This window comes from Drosophila suzukii, chromosome 2L, assembly GCF_043229965.1.
Source record: "Drosophila suzukii chromosome 2L, CBGP_Dsuzu_IsoJpt1.0, whole genome shotgun sequence".
In the NCBI taxonomy this organism is placed as follows: Eukaryota; Metazoa; Arthropoda; class Insecta; order Diptera; family Drosophilidae; genus Drosophila; species Drosophila suzukii.
Genome location: NC_092080.1, coordinates 15382343 through 15407532, shown reverse-complemented (window position 1 = coordinate 15407532; position 25190 = coordinate 15382343). Strand labels below are relative to the sequence as shown.

Below are 25190 nucleotides of genomic sequence, written 5' to 3'. Positions count from 1 at the left end.
AGATAGAGGGGTATATGCGACTATCAGATAAGGTTTTAGACCATTTCTGGTATAACTTTAAAAATAGATTTTCTATCTATAATTTATCAAAGTAATTTATTTTTATTCTTTTTTATAATAAATCTCATTAATAAGTGTAGCTTTAAGCATTCCTAACGATTAAACAACTTTTGACCACTTTTATATGAAATATATCAAACTTTATACCATAAGTAAGGTATCCAGCCGTCAATCCTGCCCAGCACATTGCCAAAGTTCTCTGGCAGCTTGAGCCAAAAGTATCTATATCTAACAAGTGGCGACAACGACATGCCAGAGGCCCTTAAGCCAAGCAGCTAAAGTCGTTATGATTTGTTATAAGCATAAAATAAATGGCGAAATATTTATGGTGTGCTACAGGGCCCCCCAGGAGAAGGATTTCCCATCAATTGCTGAACGAGGAGTGGCTTAGATGGCCGATTCCCCATCCCCGGGGATTTGAAAGGGGGGGTGTGACCCAACTTACCATGGTTTTGTTGCTGCTGCTGGTGGTGATCCCTCCCCCTCGAGGAGGTTGAGGACGAGGAGGAGGAGTGGTGATCCTGCGAGTTCCACAGACTCGATGTGGCACCCACGAAGACATTGTTCAGTCCGGAGGAGGATTGATCCAAGCCCTTGTTGTTGGCCTTGCCACGTTGCAACTTGGTGTTCTGCTGCCCGTTTGTGTTGAAGTTGTACGGATTGCTGTTGCTGTTCTGGTTGCTGTTGCTGCCGTACCTTTGTTCTGCGATTTCGGAGATGTGAGTGGGTGTCGGGGCTTAAGAAAACTGTGTCCTCACCTTTGTTGTACTTCACTAGGACCACGGGCACCGTGTTGATCGATACGGTAGGGGCCATTGTCGTCATCGTAGTGGTCTGGGGAATATCTGGGAAGGGAGTTGGGGTTCAGTTAGCCATTCTTCAGATTGAAACCTAATTTTTTCAAAACCTAGAAATCCAATAGAGTATATCGGCTTCTCTTAATATCATATCATGCCATTGCTCATACAGGTGAAGTTAGGTTTTTATTAAATTATACTTTTATAAATTAAACCCTTCAAGCCCGATTACTTACTGTCATGTTAAGTAGGTTTGCTTATAGTATGTTATCTATCAAAGACAGTTATCATGATGCTAAACTTTTTGGAAAGAAAATATTATTTTCTTAATGTGATGTTAATATCTGATGTTAATCTGTTATTACAAGATTCATTCGAAAATATGTTAAGTGCCGATCAAAATGTATCTGTAACATAGCCGCTAGCTAAGAGTTTTCAGTTTAATAAAACCTAAAATGATGTTGTGACACATTATTTTTCCCAAACAGAAATTAAACTTAACTAAAAGAGTTAACATCACATTGGAAAATTGGCCTTAAAAGCTGGTTATACATTTTATCGTTGGAAAATACCCTTAAATACCCTTCGGTATTCGATTGTTACCAAAATGGGTTATTCAATATGAAATATGAGTCCGGAAATACATATTAACATCCATTTCGAATAGTTAGGGTAGGTATATTTCCGAAACTACCTTATGTTGGATTTCCCATACCCAGGTGGGTATAAAGGATTGTGGTCCGGAATGGCCTGCTGCTCGTAAATCAATCACTGGCACTGGGAAAATGGTCACCTTCGAACTCTAGCCGACCCTTTTGTTTGGGGAATTTATCAGGCAACACACACACATTGCTGTCGGCTCACGCAGAGTCATTGACTTAAATTAATTAAAGGCTCCAGTCGGGCAAATAGTTTGCGCCTAATTGCCGGGGGCACTCTGACTTATGGCCATTGTTATTTCGGGCTTATGGTTACCATTACGGTTACGGTTATTGTATTTGCTATTGGCCCTGTTATGGTATTCATGTGCGAGCATATAGTTATTGTTACTTACGCCAATACTTACGGTACAGTTTAATCGCGCCGTCAGTGTCGCCCAGGGAGTTTTTGGCCACACATCGATAGGCCCCAAAGTCCTGGATGTCCACCTCGTATATGGTCAGGCGCATGGTTATTTTATAGCCCGATTCAAAGGTTTCCGGCACAAAGCGCTCACCTGAAAGGGAAACGTTAGGGTGTGAGTGTGTGGGTAAGGGGTTCTCCAACCGCAGTGCACTTTGACCCCTTTTCGAACTGAACTTCAATGAACTGAGCTCCCTTCTTCCGCCTTCTCAGCCTCTCAGCCGCTCAACCTCTTGTCAAAGTAATTTAACTTGCTGAGAAAAGAACTTTTGCATTCACCCCATCTCAGCTCGGAACGGCTTAGCTCAGCTCAAATGAATCCAACTGGAGCAGACCCAAGTTAGTCGTAGTCCTGAGAAGCTGGCTGGATTTTAGGGACCCCTGTCAAATGGTTCGTTTTAATTTATACAAAAACAAGTCTGCTCTTGTTTCGTGGCATTGTTGCTTGGTCCGTTTTTGTTTGTCATGCAGGTTTTGATTTACGTTTGATGTCGGTTAGATTTAGTAGCACTAAGCCGAGCATTACATTTTGTCCAGGTTCGGTAATTGTTATGCATGCCAGTTGGGCGACTGATTACCCCAGCAAAATGCCATTGTGATGGTCTGAGCAGAGATGTAGATTTCGGTCCTAGACTTGATTAGAAATAATTGGGTTTCGGGGGCAGGGAAATCGGGAAATGCTGGCTATAGTATCTATATTTTCTGACTTTCTTGTTAAGATGGGATTGGTCAATTTCACCGGCTAATCAAGAGCCTCTTTAAATGCCCTCCAAGTAGTACCACCACCAACACTTGTCTACTTCCTGTTACTTTTTTTGCGGTTATGACTATCACAAAACTAAAACAGAAAACTCCATTAAAATCCAACGGCCGTCGGACAGTTTCCGGCAACTGCTTCTGACTTGAGGTCATTTTCAATCACTTTTTTCCATTTTCTCCGCTGGCAAAAAACAACTTGAAAATAACTGGAAAAAAGAAGAGCGCACCGACTGCATGTCCGTGACTTTTTCCGCCGGCCTCTATGCCGATGACGATGCCTTTTCCTGTCCAGTCCATCGGCAGTAGGGGGTTAAGTGGTATGAGGTTGGGGGTCCAGTCCCGTCCAGTCGACCACCGCAGTTATTCAGCGACCGCGGATTCGAGTGTTCGGCTGAAATGTTTATTTTTTCCCATCGCTTTTTTACTACAGCACTTTTTGTCATCGTACTCAGTCCATTTCTCAGCGAAGATGAGTGGGAGAGTTGAAGAGGTTAAATGAAGAGATGGACCCGTCCATCGTTAAAGGCCCTTAGAAAATTAAATTGAACGTACTAGGTAGGGACTTGAGCAAAGAGTAACGGGGGACTATTGAAATTGAACTGGGCACAAGACACCATTAGCGGAGATAGTTATTGAGTTAATAGCCTTATTTAAAGATTTCCGTCCAGCACTTTTACGATTGCACTTGGATTGAAATGCTACACTATCTGCAAGTTTTTGTGCTTTTGATCTTTTCATCTGAGTTTAAAGGGCACTCTGAAAGTAGGAAGAATCAATGAATCCGACCACAAAAAGCATCAAATTTGAAGCCTTTTTAGAAGCGCCGATTGAAGTGTTCGGAAATCACAGGGTTTTGAAATCATTGGTAAATGTGTCTAAAAGTATGTTGCAAAAATCGAAATCGTCTGTAGAAGTTAATTCCTTGGTCTTTCGAGATCATTATATTATATTTGCATACTTTTAGACACCCATAAGTTATTTGAAAAACACCTAGCTTACATGGGAACTTTGTTATATCGAGAGTTTTTATAAAAAAAGATATTTCTTTTACCAACACTTCCCGCGCCGATAGGAAATGAAGTAGAATACTTTTTGGTTTTGTACTATCTATATTTTATGTGGCATTCTTTTAGACACCTATAAGTACATTTAAAAACAGAGATTACCTAAGCACCTTTTTAAATCGATCTTTTTTATATTATATACAAAAAACTATTTGCTTTGCCAACAATTCTCACCCCAAAGAAAATAATATATATACTAGATTCCGATATTTTACTATCTGTATATTATGTTCCATAGTTTTAGACATCTAAAAGTAAATTTAAAAGAAGAGATTACCTAAGCATATCTCTATCTTATTTATGTTATATAATAATGGTGTTTCCTCTAACAACATTTCTCACCCCAAAGAAAATGAAAACAATAGTTTCCGATTTGTTACTATCCCTGATAGACTTACCTGGCACTATTATCGTGTCGTTCTTCATCCAATAGTTGATGGACTTGGGATATGCCTCCGACTGGCATTCCAACGTTATGTTCTGTGTAAGGGCAGCGCCGACTAATTGATTTTGTATCCAAATCATGGGGGGAACTGTAAAACAGCAGAGAAATGCCATAGTCAGGCGTCAGAGGCGGAAATAAAAAATAACAGAGCTGATGGGGAAATATGTGGGCCGGAGTTTTGCGTCAGGTGTGGAATGTTTGAGCGATTGCACGGCAAAGTGGTTGTGTGGATGGGGGAAGAAACAAAGAATTCCCATTTATAGAGAAATTCCGTTCGTTATCGTTATTGTTTTTCTAGTGCTTTATGCTACCGCTTGGCCATTCGCTGCGGTTGCCATTTATTGTTTCCAACTAATTGCTTTTTAATTTTATAGCAAAGCCACAAAAAATGCTTTGCAATCGAAATTGAAGCGATACGAACCGAACCGAATTGTGGTTGGCTAACCAAAAGAGGATATTTTTCTCCACAGCAACTTCTCTTTTGGCCCCAAGCCGGCTTAAATATGTGCCATGAACTTACCTAACAAATTGTTGAGCAATTTTAATTTTTATTTAATTAGCGAGAAGGAGCCCGGGCAAAGTGCCCTGAAAATGCTAACTAGCTGGTGGGAAAAAAGGGGTGGCACCCACTTAATTATTTGCTTTATGCTTGGCACCTAAAAGTATACAGCATTTTCCCAGCCACCCCGCAGTGGGAAAATTAAAATGCAGGGCATATTTAGCATGGAAAGATTTCGAGTGCCGCTTTGTGTGTTAGTGTGTGTGTCGCAGTCTGTGACTGTGTCTGCTGTTTGGTGTTTTCCACTGCGGTCTCGTCTGGAGCACCCTGCTTCCAGAACCCCCCCCCTTAAAAAACACCATGCGGTGACTGGGCCTGGTGCAGAACTATAAATATTTAAATATGCTAAAATTGATGGGACCGACCCGCCCCAAAATACTCATACTCACAGTGCACAATGAGCATCACACGCTTGCTGACTGTTGGCGGTATGCCATTGGAGGCGATGCAGAGATAGGCGCCCATGTTCAGCCGGTTCACTTTGGCGATGGTCAGGAAGGATCCGTTGAAGGCGACGGCTGGGGAGGATGCAGATAGTTAGATAGATAGATAGAACTGGATGGAGTGCGATTAATATCGAGAGGAGCCGATTGGCACATCCGCATATATCTCGGCAATTGCTTTTCCCTGCCATATTCCCACATTCAACTTGAATGTCGGAATGTCCTTGCTTACACCCCAGGGAATCACCCCCCACCCCCAGCCCGAGGAAAATCTACATACTCTATACACGAACAAACACACATGGCAGCTAATCATCGCGTTCTCATTGCTTATGCAAGCTGGGAAATCTCGGAGCACTACGAGAAAATGCTGTCTTCAGGGGAATTTAAAAATGACATTACAAATATTTAGTATGCATTAAAGACTGACTCAACAATGAGATACCCGGTTCTTCTACTCATTGCTTCTGTATTGCATTTCCGACTGCATATTTACATGTAGTTTCATATGCATATTTAGATGCTTGAATAGGAATTTGGAACTCATGTACCTACAACTTTTGTTGGTCACAGCGTTTTATGAGAAATCTAGAGAAAATGACTACCCATTCTGTAACGATCCTTAAACCATTTTTTATTTTTTTAATAATGAACCCAAATAACCTATAATTACTAACGTATATTTACTAAATGTTACAGTTAAGCGTTTAAAAAAATAAAAATGCATGAATCTTAAGTGAAACATGGATGGCTATTCTTTATTGATGTTTTTACAAAATAGTTATATTTAGTCACAGTTTGAATGAAATGGAAAGCTTAAGTTATCGGTTTTAATATCTAAAATTTATTAAGGCACTTTTTTATCTTTAATCAAGTAACCTAACATGTTTTAAAATTCTTTCCGTCAGTGCATGTCTTTCATTTTGGCAGGATTCGGCTGAAGCGAAATCCTTCTGACAGCCAAGCTGAAGAGTTCCTATTGCACATATGTAGAGTTCGACATGTTTGCTAGTTTTGCCACCCTGCCTTCTCTCCTTTAATTTCACCCATCTTGTTTGCCATAAATCTTTGATAGTTGGCAATAAATTTCTGAACCCAATATCTGCTGGTCAAAATAAAACCTCAAACCGATTTTATCATACTTTAATTACAAGTCGCTCTGCAACTATTAAGGGCAACCCATTCTTCGCACAAGTGCGAAACAATCAAACCGTTTTACTTTCATCAACCTCAATAGAGCAAATTAAGGAGCTCAGATTTGTTGCTATTTGAGCAGGTGCCGAACCCCCTTATACACAATAGCATACATGGGTTAATTACCTCGGCGGGGAGAGTTACTTTAAAATGTTTTGTAATGAAATTTAATACTGCAGAAGCACGCGACCCAAAACTCACCCTCGGCCCCATTTGGCAGGGGTATCAGTTCGCCACCTTCGCGTCGCCAGGTTATCGTCGGAGTTGGCGATCCCGTCGCGGCGCACTTGAGGGTTACGTTGGAGCCCTCACGTATTACCATATCGGTGCTGGTCGGATAGTCCAGAATGTCGGGGGGAACTGTGGGTGTAATATGTGTGTGCGGAGCCCCAAAACACGTACGCCCACGTAAGCGGAGATACAAAGTTTTAAAGCGGCATATTATTCATACGCAGCGTGGGACGCAGACCGAATTGTTTGGAGATTCAGACAGTTTGCAGGAGTTTCAGTTTCAGTTCCAGTTAGTTGGCGGTATTCAAGTTGTTAGCATGAAAGTGAGAAATGCAATAATCATTGGGTTATTTCAGGTGATAGTGGGGAATATTTTAAAAATGTTGATTTTGTTCAAGTTGTTAGAGTGAAAGTGAGAAATGCAACAATCATTGAGTTATTTTAGATGATAGTGGGGAATATTTTAAAAATTTTAATATTAGCATGAAAGTGAGAAATGCAATAATCATTGGGTTATTTCTAATAGTAGTGAGGAATATTTTAAAAATTTTGATTTTGTTCAAGTTGTTAGCATGAAAGTGTGAAATGCAATAATCATTGGGTTATTTCAGATGATAATAGAGAATATTTTAAAAATTTTGATGTTAGCATGTAAGTTAGAAATGCAAAAATCATTGGGATATTTCAGATAATAGTGGGGATTATTCTAAAAAATTTCATTTTGTTCAAGTTGTTAGCATGAAAGTGAGAAATGCAATAATCATTGGGTTATTTCAAAGGATAGTTGGGTGTATTTAATATATTTTGACGATTCCATAATTAAATAAAATGTTTCATTTCTGTTTTACGCTTGACAGACCAAGAGGTAGAACGACAATTTCGGCATGCCATAGAAAACTGAAGGGCTTTACGTCTGTATGCACCTTTTGAGGTGCATTGCAATTAATTATAATTTTACGCTCGACTATTTTCCACTTGCCGAAAAAAAGAAATATGCGAGAGATAAAGTGGCAGAAAATTAAAAAGGGACACAGCCAGATGATGGAAAAATATAAATTAAATTCTTTTTCACTTAGATTTACCACTAGCGCAGATCATATCCAAAGAAATTCTACCCATATTACATTATTTTCGCCACAATCCAGTTATTTTTGCCTGCACCTTTTCCCTAACAGCACTTGATTTCTCTTTTTATGTCCTGTGCTTTTTTCGCATTTTACAGGAAAGCACCCCAAAGGCCAAGTTATGACTCACACACAATGTGACTTCAAAGCCTTCATGCCAACAATGATGTGCATGTTTTACAAAATGTACTTTGACTTTTCACCCGGCCCACACACACAGCCGCACACGTCATGTCCTACAAATTGAATGTAGGCTCCGCTCCAGCTGCTTTTCCCCGTGTTGTTGACTTTTCCCCTAATAGCCAGGCTACATAGTAGCTCTACTCATGTCACAAAATCCTAAAGCGGCTATATCGGTGGGCGGTGGGGCTGGCAATTTCTTTTCTTCGTCGCCATTATTGTGCGTTGATAAGTTATGAAATCAGGTGAAGTGATGTGTGATTAAATTGACGTTACAGAAATTAATTTCAATTGGATTGAGATGACGGCAAGTGGCAGATAAGAGTTCGATTGATTTGGGGATTATCGATAGAAGCCTAAAGATCGAACGCTTTACTATTCAATTTGAAAATCTTCCCCAAAAGCTGGCTTAGTATATTTTCGGTCACTGCATAAAAGTGCAAAAAATCCAGTCGCATTTGGAAGTATCACCAATCAGCAATTTAATCGGTTTCTCCCCATTTTTAAGCTCTTTTCAAACTCCTCTATTTCTGCAGCCCAAGTGCAACTCGTCGGAAAGTTGCAGTTAGTCAGCCCAAGCCCATTTAACCATAGGCAAAACGCCAGTGAGGGAACATATTGCTTTATATAAATTATTCAATGCCTGGCTGGCTTCCATACATACGGTCGAAAAAAACAAACAATCATCGCCAAAAACAACAAACTAGCCGACAAACAAGGCAAAACAAGTCTAGAAAAGTTCAGCGCCGAAAATGTGAGAAAAATACGGGAAATTTGTACAAAACTTGCTTTTCTAACCATATTTTTCCGACGCTCGTTTCTTTTTCCATTATGCATTTTAGTGAGATTTTTTTGAAAGAGGATTATTTCGGTAGGCAGCCAACACTAGCTGCCGAATAGCCGTGGCTTAATTCCAATATAAATAAATTGTGTTATCGAAGTGAGGTAAAAAAGGAGTTTTGAATTCTTATAAAGAATAAATCGAATGGATGTAAAAAAGAAGTATAGAACTTTGTATCAGACGATTTATTTAGTATTAAAGTATATTTTTAAAGTTCAATTTTAGTTTTATGATGGACAAAAACACTGGTTTACTAACTAAAATTTAGAAAATGATCCAAGAAGGATAATGGTAGTTTCTGGTAGAGTTGTACCCCTAGATCACAAAAAAAGAAGTCCAAACTATTTTTTTTGGACAAATTATTTTTTAAAAACATTTGCTTTGATAACTGTAAGTTTTTAATAAATTCTTGAGTTGCGTTTAACCAATTAAGGTAATTTTTTTATCATTTTACAACTATAATGTCACTTTTTAATTATGCCGAATAAAAAAAGGCTACATTTAGTATATTGTGAGCTACAACTTGGCAAATACGGAATTTGTTAAAATCTCTTGGTTTAAAAATCTGTTAAGCATTGTTGCAATTAGTTCGCGGGGCACTCAAAATGGAATTACTTATTAGAAGTAATTAATAATGCAATGGTTTTACAAATACATTTAGGCCTATAGATTTTTTAAGCCGCTTAAGGTACACATAATTCAATTACTAGCTTATATTTTAGTTCCGATTGAAATATTCTGATTTATGAATCATTTATTAATGGATGATAATAGCTCTTACCTCTTTTAGATAAGGTCACTACTTATTCACCTGCTATCTATTTTTCCGACCTTTGCTAACCAGACCTTATAAACTTGCCCTTTTCCATTTCCCGGTGGCTGGCTTATAAGTTCTGATCACTTTCACGCCGCCGTTTATTTGCTTATTTCGCGGTGTGGAAAACTACTACTGCGATGACAACAATAATAGTTGGATGCCATTGAGTGGGCTGAATGGGTGATGGGTTGGTTGTGGGTGAAAGTGGATGTGGCAGTGAATGTGCGGCTGGGTGGAGCAGTGGGAACGGGCTGAAAATCGAGCACTTTGTCAGTGGCAGCTGGAAAATCCGCGCTGATTTAAAGCGGCTTGCCATTTTGCTTATGGACTTAGTGCGGTTGTGTGTAAATTATTTTGCTGGCAAGCCGCTGTTGTGCTCAGTGTATCGGGATAAGGACGACTGGGACTGCAGACTGCTGGGGTCCTTAATGAATTTCAACATCAATGAAAACACAATCAACCAGAGTGGTTACTTATGCGGATGGTGCGGGCGGTGGTGCAAACCGGAAACGAGACACAAAAACCCCAGCTCCGAAATGGGGCGGCATATACATTTTAAATTCGCCTACAGGGTGGATTTCCCAGCTCTGAGGTTTTTCGGTGCCGCTCCAACGTCTACGCCGTCTGAATAATTAACGCCAGGACATGGACGACCTGGACATGGACAAGGATGCGGATGTGGATGTGGATGTGGATGGGACAGGTGCACGTAGCATGTAAATTGTTTCATTACCTTTCGCTCTCCGCTGTTTGCGGCCCCCAACTAATGTGTTGGTTAAGTGAAAACTTTTTAACGCAAAAAAAAAGAAACGAGAAAAACCTTTGGCACGGAGCTCGGCTTAAGTCGAGTGCGAGCTGCTTCATTTTGCAATTAGAACCAATCGAGAGTACTATTATAGTTGAAAGTTGCAGAACAGCGGTTCCCTAACCCAGTTTTCAATCGCCACTTGGCTGGGCAATTAGTGCAATTTGAAAAACTATCAACAGCAACTTTTTGTTGAGCGTTTCCACCCAGCCACTCTAGGCAAATTACAATTCATTTGAGCTCGCTTCAGAGTTACATATGTGCATGCCTCAATTTCGTTGCACAAACTATGTTCTATTGGGCTAACTGGAATTGGTATTGGGTGGGCTTTAAGCCTAATACTCACCGACAACGTCTAGGTAGCCAACTTGGCTCTTCATGGGATCCGTGTTTATTTGGCACATGTACCTGAAAACGATGCAAATTTTGGGTATTAGATGGTTGTAAATATTGGCCAGCAGCAGGTTGAAGAGTGTTGCAATTAGGGTAGAAGATTTTTCATATTTCAAGGAGCATCGAACATGCAACTCGATAGTGGGGATACATTACCAGCCTTTGTCGGACTCCTTTACATCACGTATACGCAAAATCCAGGCACGTTTCTCGGCGTGAGTTATGCTCATGCGATGATTTTTGGTTATGACGTGATTTTGTATCGTTAAAATGGTCTGTGTATCGACACGTAGCCACGCAATCTAGGAGTACAAAAAAAATACGTACATTTGAGTGAGAGAATCCGTTTATATTTGGGTAGATTTAGAGTTGTAAAACTAAAGCGTTCAGCGATTTCCCCCGTCCCAATGCTAATGCCCCATTGGCGTGGTCGGAGCTCATTTATAACACCTAGGGGAAAATGTCGCCAAGAAGGTGGAAAGCTTTTTGGATAATGCGCCTAACCACCGATGCAAAGTAGTGGAAATTGTGCCAGCCTTTGGGCTTATGTAAAATTAATTTCAATTTTGTTCTATATTCTTAGTACTCGGGTTGATAAAGACCTTTGCTTGGGGCGCCTTTGTCATCGGGGGTATTATGAATTATAGCTCAAAGAAACTGCAACGCGAACGACCGTGAGTTTTGTGCCAGATTCTGAGTATTCCTGATTGCATAGCTTTGAGTTTTGATTGCTATACGGTCTGGGACACTTTTAACATGGTATCAAATCTGAATCAACTGGAGGATAATAATGAGGTAGTAGTGATTTCATAATAAGCAATTCAGGGTCGAGTTCTCTTTGATCACCGGTTACTGAGGTTGTTTTTCGGCTCGTCTTCGTTTTCTGGCGATCAAACAAACTCGACTTAAAACCCAACTTACTCGACGGGGCACTCAAGCTATAAGGTAGAGAAATTGTTGTCTTCCTTTCTATTCAGACATCAATTTCACTAGCTTTCAATTTGCCTGCCCCCATGCATCAGTGATAGTGATAACATAGTTGGACATAACAATTCAGTACAAAGGACTCTAGTAACTTGGCTTGATATTATCAAAACGGACTGACAAAAAGGGATAATATACCATTTGCTATTTTAGTTTCGGCAATTCATTGGGATTTATTCTTCGTTTTGTTTACCTTTTAATGTGTCACGAAATCAAAGTAACGCCCATGGGCTCCGGAACGTGCCTAACAAAAGGGTCAGTTCAACCCAAACAAACGACACGCAAAGGTGGAAAACTAGGCCCCAAAACTTTGCCACGTTTCAGCCGATGAAGTGCAAATGGTTTCAACTGACAGCGCACACTGTGACCCGAAAATCCTATTTTATGTCATATACTTCCAAATAAAACTATAAACTTTACAAATCTAATATATTAGCATTATGAGCATTTCATATCATAGATTTTCAGAACAGATTTTTTTACTTTTTAAATACAACTATGCTAAAAATAAACAGTTCCGTGTTTTTCCGCAGTGAGGAACAGTGTGAATCGAAGAAGAACTTAGCTTTTGTTCAAAACTTACCTTGTAAGTCTGCAAATTATCGACTACGCACTGGAGTATAGCCTCCCGACTCACGGGAACCGTCACGTTCTGCAAGAGCTCTCCGAACTTCGGAAGATCTGCAAGAGAGGAGGGAATACTAAGTACTGACTTGTTCTATATCTAATCTAAAACAAGGTACATATCAGATTGTTTCCTATATTCGAGGGTTGAAACATCTGTATCTACCTTTGTTTCGAATGGACATGAGAGCAACTGCTGAATAGTAAAAAACATGCTCTAGTGGCTACAAACTAATAAAACCGAATGTCAAACTTGTCTTAGAATAGGGGAGCTTAACTTATGTGTGCCATTTTTAAGTTAAGAGCCCTTTTTCTAAGATAATCCGACTATTAAAACAACGAATATTGTATATAATCTTGAAATAATAATTATTATAAGATGGATTAAACAGATTTAGGCGAGTTTTGTGGAACTTGGGTAATAAGAATGTTTGTTCTTAGTGGTGAGTACCTAGCACCCACTGTTTACTTTCCGTATAAAATGCAAATTATACATAGGCTTCTAAAATTTAATGGAAATTAATGAATCCCGCCTTTAATTTGATTCAATTGGAGATCCCTGACTTGGATCAGATACCAGTATCAGTGGAGACCATTCTGTCGTGTTTAGCATAACCCACGTCAACATCAACATCAACAATCGTGGCCTAGACTGGCCTGTCAGCCAGTTCTCAACCAGTCAATCAAAGTCCCAGAGTCCCAGCACCCACCCACCCATCCAACCACCCACCCAAACACACCCACCCACACCCACATTCACGCGATTGCTCAGCGAAGCGTTGGAAAAGCGCGTTGACTTTAAAGGCGCGCCCGCAAGTATGCAACAGATTTGTGGTCGTCCTGCTGGCGGAGCGGAAAAGGGGAAAAGCCGAGCGAGGGGCGGCTTAAAACTTAGCCGCCTCACGCCGCCGCTTTATGTTTGTGTTTGCTCTTGTTTGTCGTCGACATGCTCAGAAACCTCAACCAAGTTTTCGCTTCGCATACGCTCTCGAGTAAAATAATAAAATAAAATAAAAACACATTCAAGGATGGTGGGGAAAAACAAGTTGAACCCAGCCAAAAGGAGGCTTTTTCTCATATGCGGGGCACGCATCGGTTAAGGCAAATCAACACATAACAATCTTGTACTTAAAATGCGTAAACAAGGCGATAAGCAAGGGTGATGGCCAAGAAAGTAGCGGATGGGGTGGTGGCGAATTTTTTGATGTTTATTGATGCGGCCGTAAATCTCAATTGCGGCGGGGAAAATGCTCAACTTTCTGCTTGTCGCTTGTGTGTGTCCCCATTCTGCCGTTTATTGTCGCCTAATCTCTTCCTAAACATCACGTTTCGAGTTGTGAAGGATACCCTTACACAAGTTGGGTAATGACCGGTTAGGAGGCGTTATAATTCCGGACAGCAGTTTCATGGGGAATTTAATATGTGTACATATAAAGCAGGTGTTCAAGGATGCGTAAGCAACACTTATATGGTAAGGACCATCAAGAAATATATCATCGTTAACAACGGGCTGTTTAGGACGGGCCTGTTTTGTCCCAGTTTTTTCACAATCTACACGATGCTTAGGCTAACATCTTTTAAAAAAAATTTTTTAAGATTTTTGAAACAACTAAGATCTTTCTATTAAGAAAAATATGCTTTTACGTCCATTTGAATTAATTTATTTTTAAAAAATGTATTTCTTAATAAAATTTATTCTTATAGAATATTTAAAAAGGGTTCTAACATTTTTAATTATATACAGTATCCACTACAAACCACCTTTTTTGAAATGTGATCGGGTACAAGATTTATACTAATATTTGTAATAATATACAGTACCCACTGCAGACCACATTTTTTCAAAAATGTTCGGGTACAAGATTTAATATAAAGTTTTATTATTAAAAACGTTCTCTCTAAGACCTGTTTATGCTTTAAAGAAAATGTTCCGGAATTTTTCTTAAAACGTGTTATACAGCTGTTGCTAATCTTACCAGCGAATTTACTGGAACATACTCTGCGTATCAAGTGTGAAAGAGCATTTCCAGGCTTTCATTTGGTATCTCTTGCGCGCCCCACTTGATAACAATAATGGAACCGAATCCTTAGTAGCCCCCACTAATAAGCTCGATTACACAGGCTCCGATTCGATTCGTCAAAGCCGAACAGTTGGGTCCTGGCAAACTGTTCTGTCATCGTCTGCCGCCTTTTGCCAACTCATTTGATTTGCCTCCGCTTATTGATACATACGTATACGATCCACACAATAACACACAATAAGGATATGCCTGCGTGAGTGGGGTCCTTTATGACACACTTTCTTCGGGGCGGTCGTGTGTGAATATGGGAAATTTGTTACATATTTTGCGCTTCGTCTTCGGGATTGAAAGTGTGATTGTTTAGTGGATTTATGGGCATATGAAATTAGGATTTAATGGGCATTTGCTTTGTATCTGAAGTGGATAAATGCCGTGGAAAGCCCTGGGATCCCATGACACTGGGTGCTTAGCATAATGTTTATGATGTAAGGAAAGAAATTGCAAATCGCCGCTTAGAGCCTGTTCCTTGGAAGCTTAGGGCCAAGAAAGAAAACAGCTAAAGGGATGTTTCTAACTCAACTCAAAATGTTCGCTACCTTTCTATTCGCTGGGGAGAAGTTTAAGTGCCTAGAACAGTTGCAATTGGAAATTCAGCAAAAATTCACATCTCATTTCTAAACAAGACTGCCATTTGATATTATAAACTACTTTGGCTTAGTTGCCAGTGCCTAATGGACCACTTTCTCAAGCTCACTAGGCACAATTTCCCACTTTCCTTCCGCTGCTTAAAGCCAACTTTATTAAGTCAAGTCGACTTGACTGGCATTTCAACTTAATAAGCGCAACGGCAACATCCAGAGGCAGCAACAACAAGTAAATGGCGCTATTTAAATGCTAAACAACTCTATTAAGTTGCACGACACACTAACACACTCGCACGAGATGTGCTCGAGATATACGCACACATTCGCATGCAGGCCGCCTTACTTTCTCCCATATCCCATATCCCACATACATGCATATACATATTTATATATATATAGTATTCCCCATATCCATGCCAAGGGCAAGCTTGACATTTGTCCGCCGTCTTCTCGGCAGAGAAAACTGAACCTCAGCACGTTTCAAATACAATTTACAATAAATAAAATTTAAAAGCGAGCAAAAAGACTGCTACAAGAGCAAGGCAACTCGTATTCAGAGACACTCGAGGGATGGGGAAAAGCTGGGAAAGCCGGGAAAGCGCGGGGAAAAGCAACTGACTTAATGGCGCCGTTTCGAGGGGGACAGGGGAAGGAGAAAAGTGGAGGGGATTCTGCTGGATTCTGACAAGAACTGAGCACGTGACGACACTGGGGATAAGTTTAAGTGATATAAAAACGGCACGGCTGCAAACTCGGGTGAATGTCACCGTCGGGCTTACAATTAATTACACTTAATATTCATAATTAGGGAATCAATCAGCAGGTGCTTAAAAATTAGGTTATTTTAATTTTAATTGTGTGTTAAAGGCTCTCGGGTTTGGGTATTCACCTCCTAAACTAATCCGAAAAATTTGAGACCTAATTTTTATTCCATAAGTGCATGCGGAAAATATATAAACACTTTTTTGTTATACTCGTATATATGTTGTATCATTAACTATTCATTTAGCGAGGAATAAATTCAGGAATTCAAATTATTCAAAATACATTTTCACATTTTTATTATACATTTTTTGTATCATTAATTTTTAAAAAGCTGGGATATTTGTGTGTAATAAATTCATTAAAGTCACCTAGCTTAATATTTAAACCGCACAACAACATCCATAAAAAGCTACAAAAAAAACTTTTTTGGAAAAAATTATTAGATTATAAATAATATGATGTAAATGTTTACAAAGAGTAAATCTAAAATTACTATTTAAAAACCAAATTCGATAATAAGTGAATAATTAATTTGTGCAATATTAGATTTGGGAACTTTAAAATGGCGGCACAAAATAAATTTGTTTATATAAGTTGAATTGTCACAATGCCAAATCACAAAAACTCTTAATAATTGATTAGTGTCAACCTTGAAATCATGCAATGGCAACAGTCCAGAAAATACATAATGCAATATCTTAAATTAGGTATGGAACTTTATAGTACTGTAGTATAGTGTGCATGGGATGGAAAACCCATCTAAAGACCCCTTTCCTCGCCATGTGTATGGAAATTCAAGTCGTGTGACATGGGCAATCGGTGAAAGGGGATGGGGATGAGCTGAAATTGCAACTGACTCACCTTTCTCGGGAATCGCATTGACGACCGTATCCTCGCGTATGTCCTCAAGTAGCTCATCCTTATTTTGCATTTCCGCTGCGAGATTTCATTGCGAGTGCCATCGAGCCATGAAAATTGTTGAGAGTTGAGTTTATCCAGTGCCAGGGAGATGGAGATGGAACGAAGAGACGGAGAGATAGAGTGTACATTTAGAGAGGTAGTTAATATTGGCTTGGTTATCCTTAGTGTAAATTCAATTTGCGGTGAGGAGTGTGTACGGAATATAAACAGATACCCCGGCTCGTCTGCACTCCCTTGCAATTGGCAAGCTAAAAAACCCCAAAAACCGCACCCAACACGCCCAGAGAATGCCAAGGGTTAAGGGGTGGTAAACTTCTCGTTTCGTGAACTTTTCCAATATTTTAAGGTCGACTTTTCAGCGCCTTTCTTTGCAGACGCTCAGCTTGTAATTTTCACAGCCACAAAATGAAGTTGCAATTTGACTTTTGTGCAGCTGCATCAGTGGCGCAGCCGAAATCGATTGAGGGGGGGGGTTCGCAATGGGGATGGGGGTTCGATTCCCCCGGGTAACAGGTAAAATGCATTTCCCGGCACGCGTCATAAAATATTTAGCAAATGCCAGCAAATGGGTAAATAGATTTACGTTTATGAGGTCGCGCTTCGAATGTGGAAACATGAACCGCAGGGCAGAATGCCTTGGGGAAATTTGGCCACTGTAAATAGAAATCGGATAAGTTAATTAACAAGCCAATGTATTTACAAAATTTACGAAAATTTAAATGAAATATAAACTTTACTGAAATAACCAGTGTCACCTGAGGCTGAAATTTACTGAAGAGCTTTCTGTTCGCAACAGAATTGAGTCGTTTTGGCAAAGGAAAATGATATTTTCCCAAGTTGCCGACTATTATGTTATTGATTTCCATTCCCATTCGGCCCAGCACCTTGGCACACATACTTTTGTATCGTATTTTCCGGTTACTTCGCCAGCGCCATAAAATAATGTCATCTATAACCAGGGTAGACCTTGAACGCGGGTCTCCGTGCGTGCAGACAGACGAGTCAATAGCGCAAATGGATTCCCATTCGCCAGGGATGTGGCAAGGGGAACCAAGCCGAATTGAATGCCAGGGCACAGACGTTGAATTTTCAATTAATTTTCGTGTTGCGACTTCTCGAGTCGCAACCGTTTGCATTTTAATAAACGTATAGCACATGCTAACTGGGCGGGAGGCAACTGTTTTCTAGTATTTCCAGCATTTCCCTTATTTTCCGACTTTTCCCACATCTGTCGCAGCTGGCTGGCAATGCAAATACATTTTGTGGTTGCCGCAAACGCACAAGACTATGCAATAAATTCGATTTCTTGTACGTCTATACGAGAAATTGTTGGAAATTCGGTGGGAAACAAGGACTTTAGAGGGGGAGCAAGCAAAAATCAACTGCTGGACTGCCTGCTGCTGCTTGTAATATTTTGTGTTGCATACTTGCCGGCACCCGTCATTTCCCATTTCTATATCTCCAGAACCGAGCATGCCAGTGAGTTCCTCACTCCTTGTGGCTTTCGGTCGATGTGCATACAAGGAAAACGCATCGAGCGGGGCAACAAATGTTTCTAGGGAACTGCTACGTGCCTCCGCCTGAGACAGCGCACGGAAAAGCCCGAAATACGAAAGAAAGTGCTCCGAAAGTTGCACAAAAAGTTCCCTATTCTGGTCTGCATTTGTTGCTCTTTTTGTGCCCAGTATGACGTGATTTGCAGGCAATACGACGTGACCGTGAAAGATTCACAGAGCGAGACTTAATGAAGGACGGGTATGGGTGAGTCTGGGATTTTGGGGATTGTGTTGCCAGCAACTCTGTAGCGATTTTGACTGTGAAGCAGGGGGGCAATAGAACGTAGGAAGCTTTGATAAGGAATCGAGGTAAGGCGAAAAATATTGTCTGTCATTTTCAGTTAGGGCCTGAAGCCCAGCAACTATCTTGGTAGCTTAGGTTCATATATATAAACCTTCCTTTTTATGGCTGTGGTAAATGATTAATAGTTTTGATGTTTAACACTCTATCTTCGCGTATAGCGAAAGACATTTCTTTATTTGGGCTATCGATAGCTGCGCGATGCTGTTACAAGTTAATTTTGATATTCTCTTAATAAATCACAGAAATAACAAAGCTTTTATAACTGCTAACCTCTTATCTTTAAGTGCTTAACATTTTCCTCAATAATTACTTAACAAGGTTATACAAATCAATACAATACCTCTGAATTACCGAAATGAATTAAATATTAGAGACCCTAAAAGCTTCCATTTCCCTTAAGCTGCGCAAATAAGATGCCCAAAAATAAGTAAATATTATTCCCCCCATTTAAATCCCATATTTTACCTACTCAAAATCTTAAAGCGGCCCCCAATTCATGTCCACTTAGCTGCACACCTCCAGGCATCTCCCATTTTCCTGCTGTCTAACCTCAAAACTTCATTAGCCAAAAAGCACGCGCCGCCAAATTGAAACGACAGAAACAACAAACGCAAAAATATCTTGAAATAAAAAAAAAAAAACGAGGCGAAATAAAAAGATGGCTAGGGAAGAGTGCGTTGAGCGCTATAAATTGCACGGCGGCAGAGAATAAATGTAAAGTAAATGGCGCTAATTCAAAGTAGATTTATTTATTATGCCATTTTTGCCGCGGCCCAGCGCCAAGAAATATGCCTTAAATTTTCCCATCCGAACTTTGTCGCTGGCTGACTGGGCGCGGAAAAAGGGGAGGGGCGGAACCGGAAGAGGAACACGCAGTTACAGGAAACAGGGACAGCCCAAAACACGGCGAAGGCGTAGCCAAAACAGAACTGAAAAAAACAAGGGCAAACAAATGAAAATATATATTTTGCCAGAGCGCCGAAAATTATGCTACAAAAACGCGGACGAAGCTTTGGGCCTTTTTATGTTTTAATACCCATTATTCGTAGAGTAACGGCATGCTGAGACTGTTGCCTATAACCTGCCTAGCACCCACATTTTGTAATATTTTGTAAAAATGTTAATAGGATTTTGTTCTGATTATCAATACCCATCTACATGTCAAGAATTGTAAAAGTCGGACCATTAATTAAAAAGTTATAAGCAAACAAAGTGTGAAATCTTTAAAACAGCTGGTTGACTGCATGCATATCTCCATCTCCCTCGCACTCCATTTAGCTGAGTAACGGGTATCTAATAGTCGATACCCTTGACTATGGAGTTCTTTGTTGTAACAGGCAAATCTCAATATATGCTCCCATTTTATTTGCGGCGGAAGGGAACCTTCGTCGACGTCTGAGAAGCTGAGCACCTGCTGCCAAAGACAGCCGCTGTTGATTTTCCTAACGCACTTAAGCCAATTCTCTTTCACTGTCTGCCGCCGGCGGACCAGATGATTTATTGGCCTGCCAGACAGGAACCGGATTATCATTTTGGGAGGTGTCAACAACTGCCCCGAAATTTTGCGCAAATTTGTCTATGATTCCCCAAGGATTCCCAAGTGTTTGCCTTGGCCCGGCTAATGATTCCAATTAGCCGAGTTTACACAGTAAGCGTGGAGGGAGGAGGACTCGAGACGACGGACCCCCAAATCCAGATGGGTCTTATCTGGCAACACCTTCACGGCCCATTCATCAATCTCCCGCTGGCCAAGTTTCTAAGCCAACTTTGGCAGCGCATCAGTTTGGAGGACGTGGCCAAAGATGTGGCATCCTCGAAAGCGAGAAACCTGATCTCACTTTGTTGCAACTTTCTTGCATTTTCCCACGGCCCACAAAGGGATGAAGTTCTGAGAAAAGAGAATACTGTGCTTTATATTCTGGCTGGCGATTTCAGCGTGGGAAACAAAAACTTTTGACTAATTAAGCTGAGGGGCATTTCTGATGACTGTCGAGATAAGTACAAAACAAGGAAGAACGCTATAGTCGAGTACCTCGACTATCAGATACCCGTTACTCAGCTAAATGGAGATATGCAAGCAGCAAAGCGAGATTAAAATGCGCCACCTACCGGCGGTATACAGATTTAAGCGTTATGGGCGTTAGAGTGGGCGTGGCAAATTTTTTGGATCAATCGATAGATATTGACGAGACCAATACATTTCAGTTAAAATTTTTTATCTAGCATGAAAATTGTGGGCGTCACAGGTTTTTGCGGTTTGTGGGCGTTAAAGTGGGCGTGGCAAACTTTTTTTTGAGTCAATCGATAGGTAATGACAAGACGAATACATTTCAGTTAAAATTTTTTATCTAGCATAAAAATTGTGGGCGTCACAGGTTTTCGCGGTTTGTGGGCGTTAAAGTGGGCGTGGCAAACTTTTTTTAGGTCAATCGATAGGTATTGATGAGAACATTACATTTCAGTTAAAATTTTTATTCTAGCATCAAAACTGTAGGAGCCACAGTTTTGGGCGGTTTGTGGGCGTTAGAGTGGGCGTGGCACTCTACTGAAACAAACTTGCGCTGCGCAGGAATCTCAGGAATCTGCGTGCCTAATCCCAGTATTGTAACTCTCATAGTTTCCGAGATCTCAGCGTTCATACGGACAGACGGACAGACGGACAGACGGACAGACGGACAGACGGACAGACGGACAGACGGACAGACGGACAGACGGACAGACGGACATGGCTAGATCGACTCGGCTAGTGATCCTGATCAAGAATATATATACTTTATGGGGTCGGAAACGCTTCCTTCTGCCTGTTACATACTTTCCGACGAATCTAGTATACCCTTTTACTCTACGAGTAACGGGTATAACTAGGGAGTCCGTTGGGAAAATTAAATTTGACTGAGCCGTCGAAAAAAAGCAGGTACAGAGAAGCCAACAACAAAGGCATCTTCAAACGGGCAGCGGAAATAAAAATTGAAGCTTAAACAAGGAAACGCCAGGGGGCGCCAACCGAAAAAAGCGCAACAGCAAATGGCAAAGAAAAACAACCAGCATAAAACACAAATTACAAGAACTAAGGCAAATAAAGGACTACACACACACATAGCCTCAAAGGCCAACAGTTCCCGTGATTGTTCACCACCCCATTTTGATTACCGCTCCACTCGGCAGCTCATACGCCTGGCTGCAGTCCTGGATGTCCTGCGAGTCCTGTGAGTCCTGGCAGCGCGAAAAACTACTGCATACTTTTTAGTTGCAGCCAGAAAGCGTGTGAAAAAACCAACACGCACACACGTACAGGAATAGACAACTGGAAAATGGCTGCGAATAAAGGGGAATTGACATAGAAGGCACAATGCGCGAAGGGCGACAAATTTTTGCAGTCCGTGGGAATTGTTGAAAAATTGTCAAACAATTGCTGGCACATCAGCGGCAATTTTAGTTGAAAACAAGGAAGAACGCTATAGTCGAGTACCTCGACTATCAGATACCCGTTACTCAAAGGGAAATGGAGATATGCAAGCAGCAAAGCGAGATTAAAATGCGCCACCTACCGGCGGTAGACAGATTTAAGCGTTATGGGCGTTAGAGTGGGCGTGGAAAATTTATTTTTGGATCAATCGATAGGTATTGACGACACCAATACTTTTCAGTTAAAATTTCTTATCTAGCATGCAAATTGTGGGCGTCACAGGTTTTCGCGGTTTGTGGGCGTTTTAGTGGGCGTGGCAAACTTTTTTTTAGGTCAATCGATAGGTATTGTTGAGAACAATACATTTCAGTTAAAATTTTTTATCTAGCATCAAAACTGTAGGAGTTACTGTTTTGGGCGGTTTGTGGGCGTTAGAGTGGGCGTGGCAGTCTACTGAAACAAACTTGCGCTGCGTAAGAAGCTCAGGAATCTGTACGCCAAATCTCAATAGCCTAGCTCTCATAGTTTCCGAGATCTCAGCGTTCATCCGGACAGACAGACGGACAGACGGACAGACGGACAGACGGACAGACGGACATGGCTAGATCGACTCGGCTAGTGATCCTGATCAAGAATATATATACTTTATGGGGTCGGAAACGCTTCCTTCTGCCTGTTACATACTTTCCGACGAATCTAGTATACCCTTTTACTCTACGAGTAACGGGTATAACAACGAGGAGTGCCTCGAGTATCAGATACCCGTTACTCTGTTAACTAATTTCAAAATAGATATGCCTTTATGGATGATTTCCCAAGTTTTTGGCAGAAGCTGTGTAGGGAAAATTCAAAATTAATAGTTAATTAACTTCTGAAACAGTTGACTTAAAAATCGTTGAACGGTCTTAAAATTTTTAAATATACAGCATTTTTCTCTACACCTTTGTTTCTTATAAGTTTTAATATAATAATTAGTATAAAAGTCATTAAATGAATTTTCATGTATAGAGGAAAGTGATTCGGATAGATCACAAAAAAAATTAAATTTAACCAAAATGGAACTTGGCCCAAATATCAAAAGCTTATTGTAGTTTATTGACATCAAACAAATAAAAGAAAACATTTCAGTTAAGCAACCAGACATATGATAGTTATCACTTTAACTTTCGCTTAACTTTCTTCTCAGAAGAAAAAGGAATACAAAACTTAACTATGAAACGACGAAGTGTATATACCCTTGCAGTAAAAAGAAAACGTTTCCGAATGTTTAATATGCCATATATTAATGACAGACATCTGAGAGGTTTTTATACCCGTTACTCGTAGAGTAAAAGGGTATACTAGATTCGTCGGAAAGTATGTAACAGGCAGAAGGAAGCGTTTCCGACCCCATAAAGTATATATATTCTTGATCAGGATCACTAGCCGAGTCGATCTAGCCATGTCCGTCTGTCCGTCTGTCCGTCTGTCCGTCTGTCTGTCCGGATGAACGCTGAGATCTCGGAAACTATGGGAGCTAGGCTATTGAGATTTGGCGTGCAGATTCCTGAGCTTCTTACGCAGCGCAAGTTTGTTTCAGTACAGTGCCACGCCCACTCTAACGCCCACAATCCGCCCAAAACTGTGGCTCCTACAGTTTTGATGCTAGACTAAAAATTTTAACTGAAATGTAATGTTCTTATCAATACCTATCGATTGACCCAAAAAAAGTTTGCCACGCCCACCCTAACGCCCATAAACCGCCCACAAACTTCAAAAAATCGTAATTATGAACGTGGATATCTCGGAAACTATCAAAGATAGAGAATTGGGATTTCAGATTTAGATTCCGTAGCCTTATACGCAGCGCAAGTTTGTTACGCGAATATGCCACGCCCACTCTAACGCCCACAAACCGCGAAAACCTGTGATGCCCACAATTTTTATGCTGAATAAAAAATTTTAACTGAAATGTATTGGTCTCGTCAATACCTATCGATTGGTCCAAAAAAAATTTTCCACGCCCACTCTAACGCCCAAAACGCTTAAATCTGTTTACCGCCGGTAGGTGGCGCATTTTAATCTCGCTTTGCTACTTGCATATCTCTATTTAGCTGAGTAACGGGTATCTGATAGTCGAGGTACTCGACTATAGCGTTCTTCCTTGTTAAACTTGATAATACCATAAAAAACAAGGAAGAACGCTATAGTCGAGTACCTCGACTATCAGATACCCGTTACTCAAAGGGAAATGGAGATATGCAAGCAGCAAAGCGAGATTAAAATGCGCCACCTACCGGCGGTAGACAGATTTAAGCGTTAAGGGCGTTAGAGTGGGCGTGGAAAATTTATTTTTGGATCAATCGATAGGTATTGACGACACCAATACATTTCAGTTAAAATTTTTTATCTAGCATGCAAATTGTGGGCGTCACAGGTTTTCGCGGTTTGTGGGCGTTTAAGTGGGCGTGGCAAATTTTTTTTTAGGTCAATCGATAGGTATTGATGAGAACAATACATTTCAGTTAAAATTTTCTATCTAGCATCAAAACTGTAGGAGTTACAGTTTTGGGCGGTTTGTGGGCGTTAGTGTGGGCGTGGCAGTCTACTGAAACAAACTTGCGCTGCGTAAGAAGCTCAGGAATCTGTACGCCAAATCTCAATAGCCTAGCTCTCATAGTTTCCGAGATCTCAGCGTTCATCCGGACGGACAGACAGACGGACAGACGGACAGACGGACAGACGGTCAGACGGACAGACGGACAGACGGACAGACGGACAGACGGACAGACGGACAGACGGACATGGCTAGATCGACTTGGCTAGTGATCCTGATCAAGAATATATATACTTTATGGGGTCGGAAACGCTTCCTTCTGCCTGTTACATACTTTCCGACGAATCTAGTATACCCTTTTACTCTACGAGTAACGGGTATAATGATATATTGCAAGCTCGCTTAGTAATGTTAAAATGATTTCTACACAATATTTACACTACTCCTAAGAACAAGTCCACCAACAAAGCTCATAACAAACCCACATGCAAATCCCCGACAGCCCAAGGAAACTCACTTCGCCAAAAAACCCTTTTCGAAAAATTCATGGGTCACAGAACGGCATAGTTGGTCATCATGTCGAGTCATAAACCCA

The 25190-nt window shown here is 40.6% G+C and overlaps 1 protein-coding gene across 2 annotated transcripts in view; it reads right to left on the bottom strand.

Moving 5' to 3' along the window:
• The window catches only part of DIP-theta (Dpr-interacting protein theta), a 42921-nt gene that overhangs the window by 6728 nt on the left and 11003 nt on the right, over positions 1-25190 (bottom strand). The window contains exons 3-12 of one of the 2 annotated variants that reach the window (XM_017090495.4): positions 16734-16808; positions 12402-12499; positions 10991-11136; positions 10788-10849; positions 6645-6803; positions 5196-5324; positions 4201-4335; positions 1924-2073; positions 819-905; positions 506-763 (exon numbers count right to left, since the gene is read on the bottom strand). In XM_017090495.4, coding sequence (XP_016945984.3) covers positions 506-763; positions 819-905; positions 1924-2073; positions 4201-4335; positions 5196-5324; positions 6645-6803; positions 10788-10849; positions 10991-11136; positions 12402-12499; positions 16734-16808 — 1299 coding nt within the window. The remainder of the gene's footprint in view (positions 1-505; positions 764-818; positions 906-1923; positions 2074-4200; positions 4336-5195; positions 5325-6644; positions 6804-10787; positions 10850-10990; positions 11137-12401; positions 12500-16733; positions 16809-25190) is intronic. The other variant, XM_017090496.4, reaches the window with a different exon arrangement.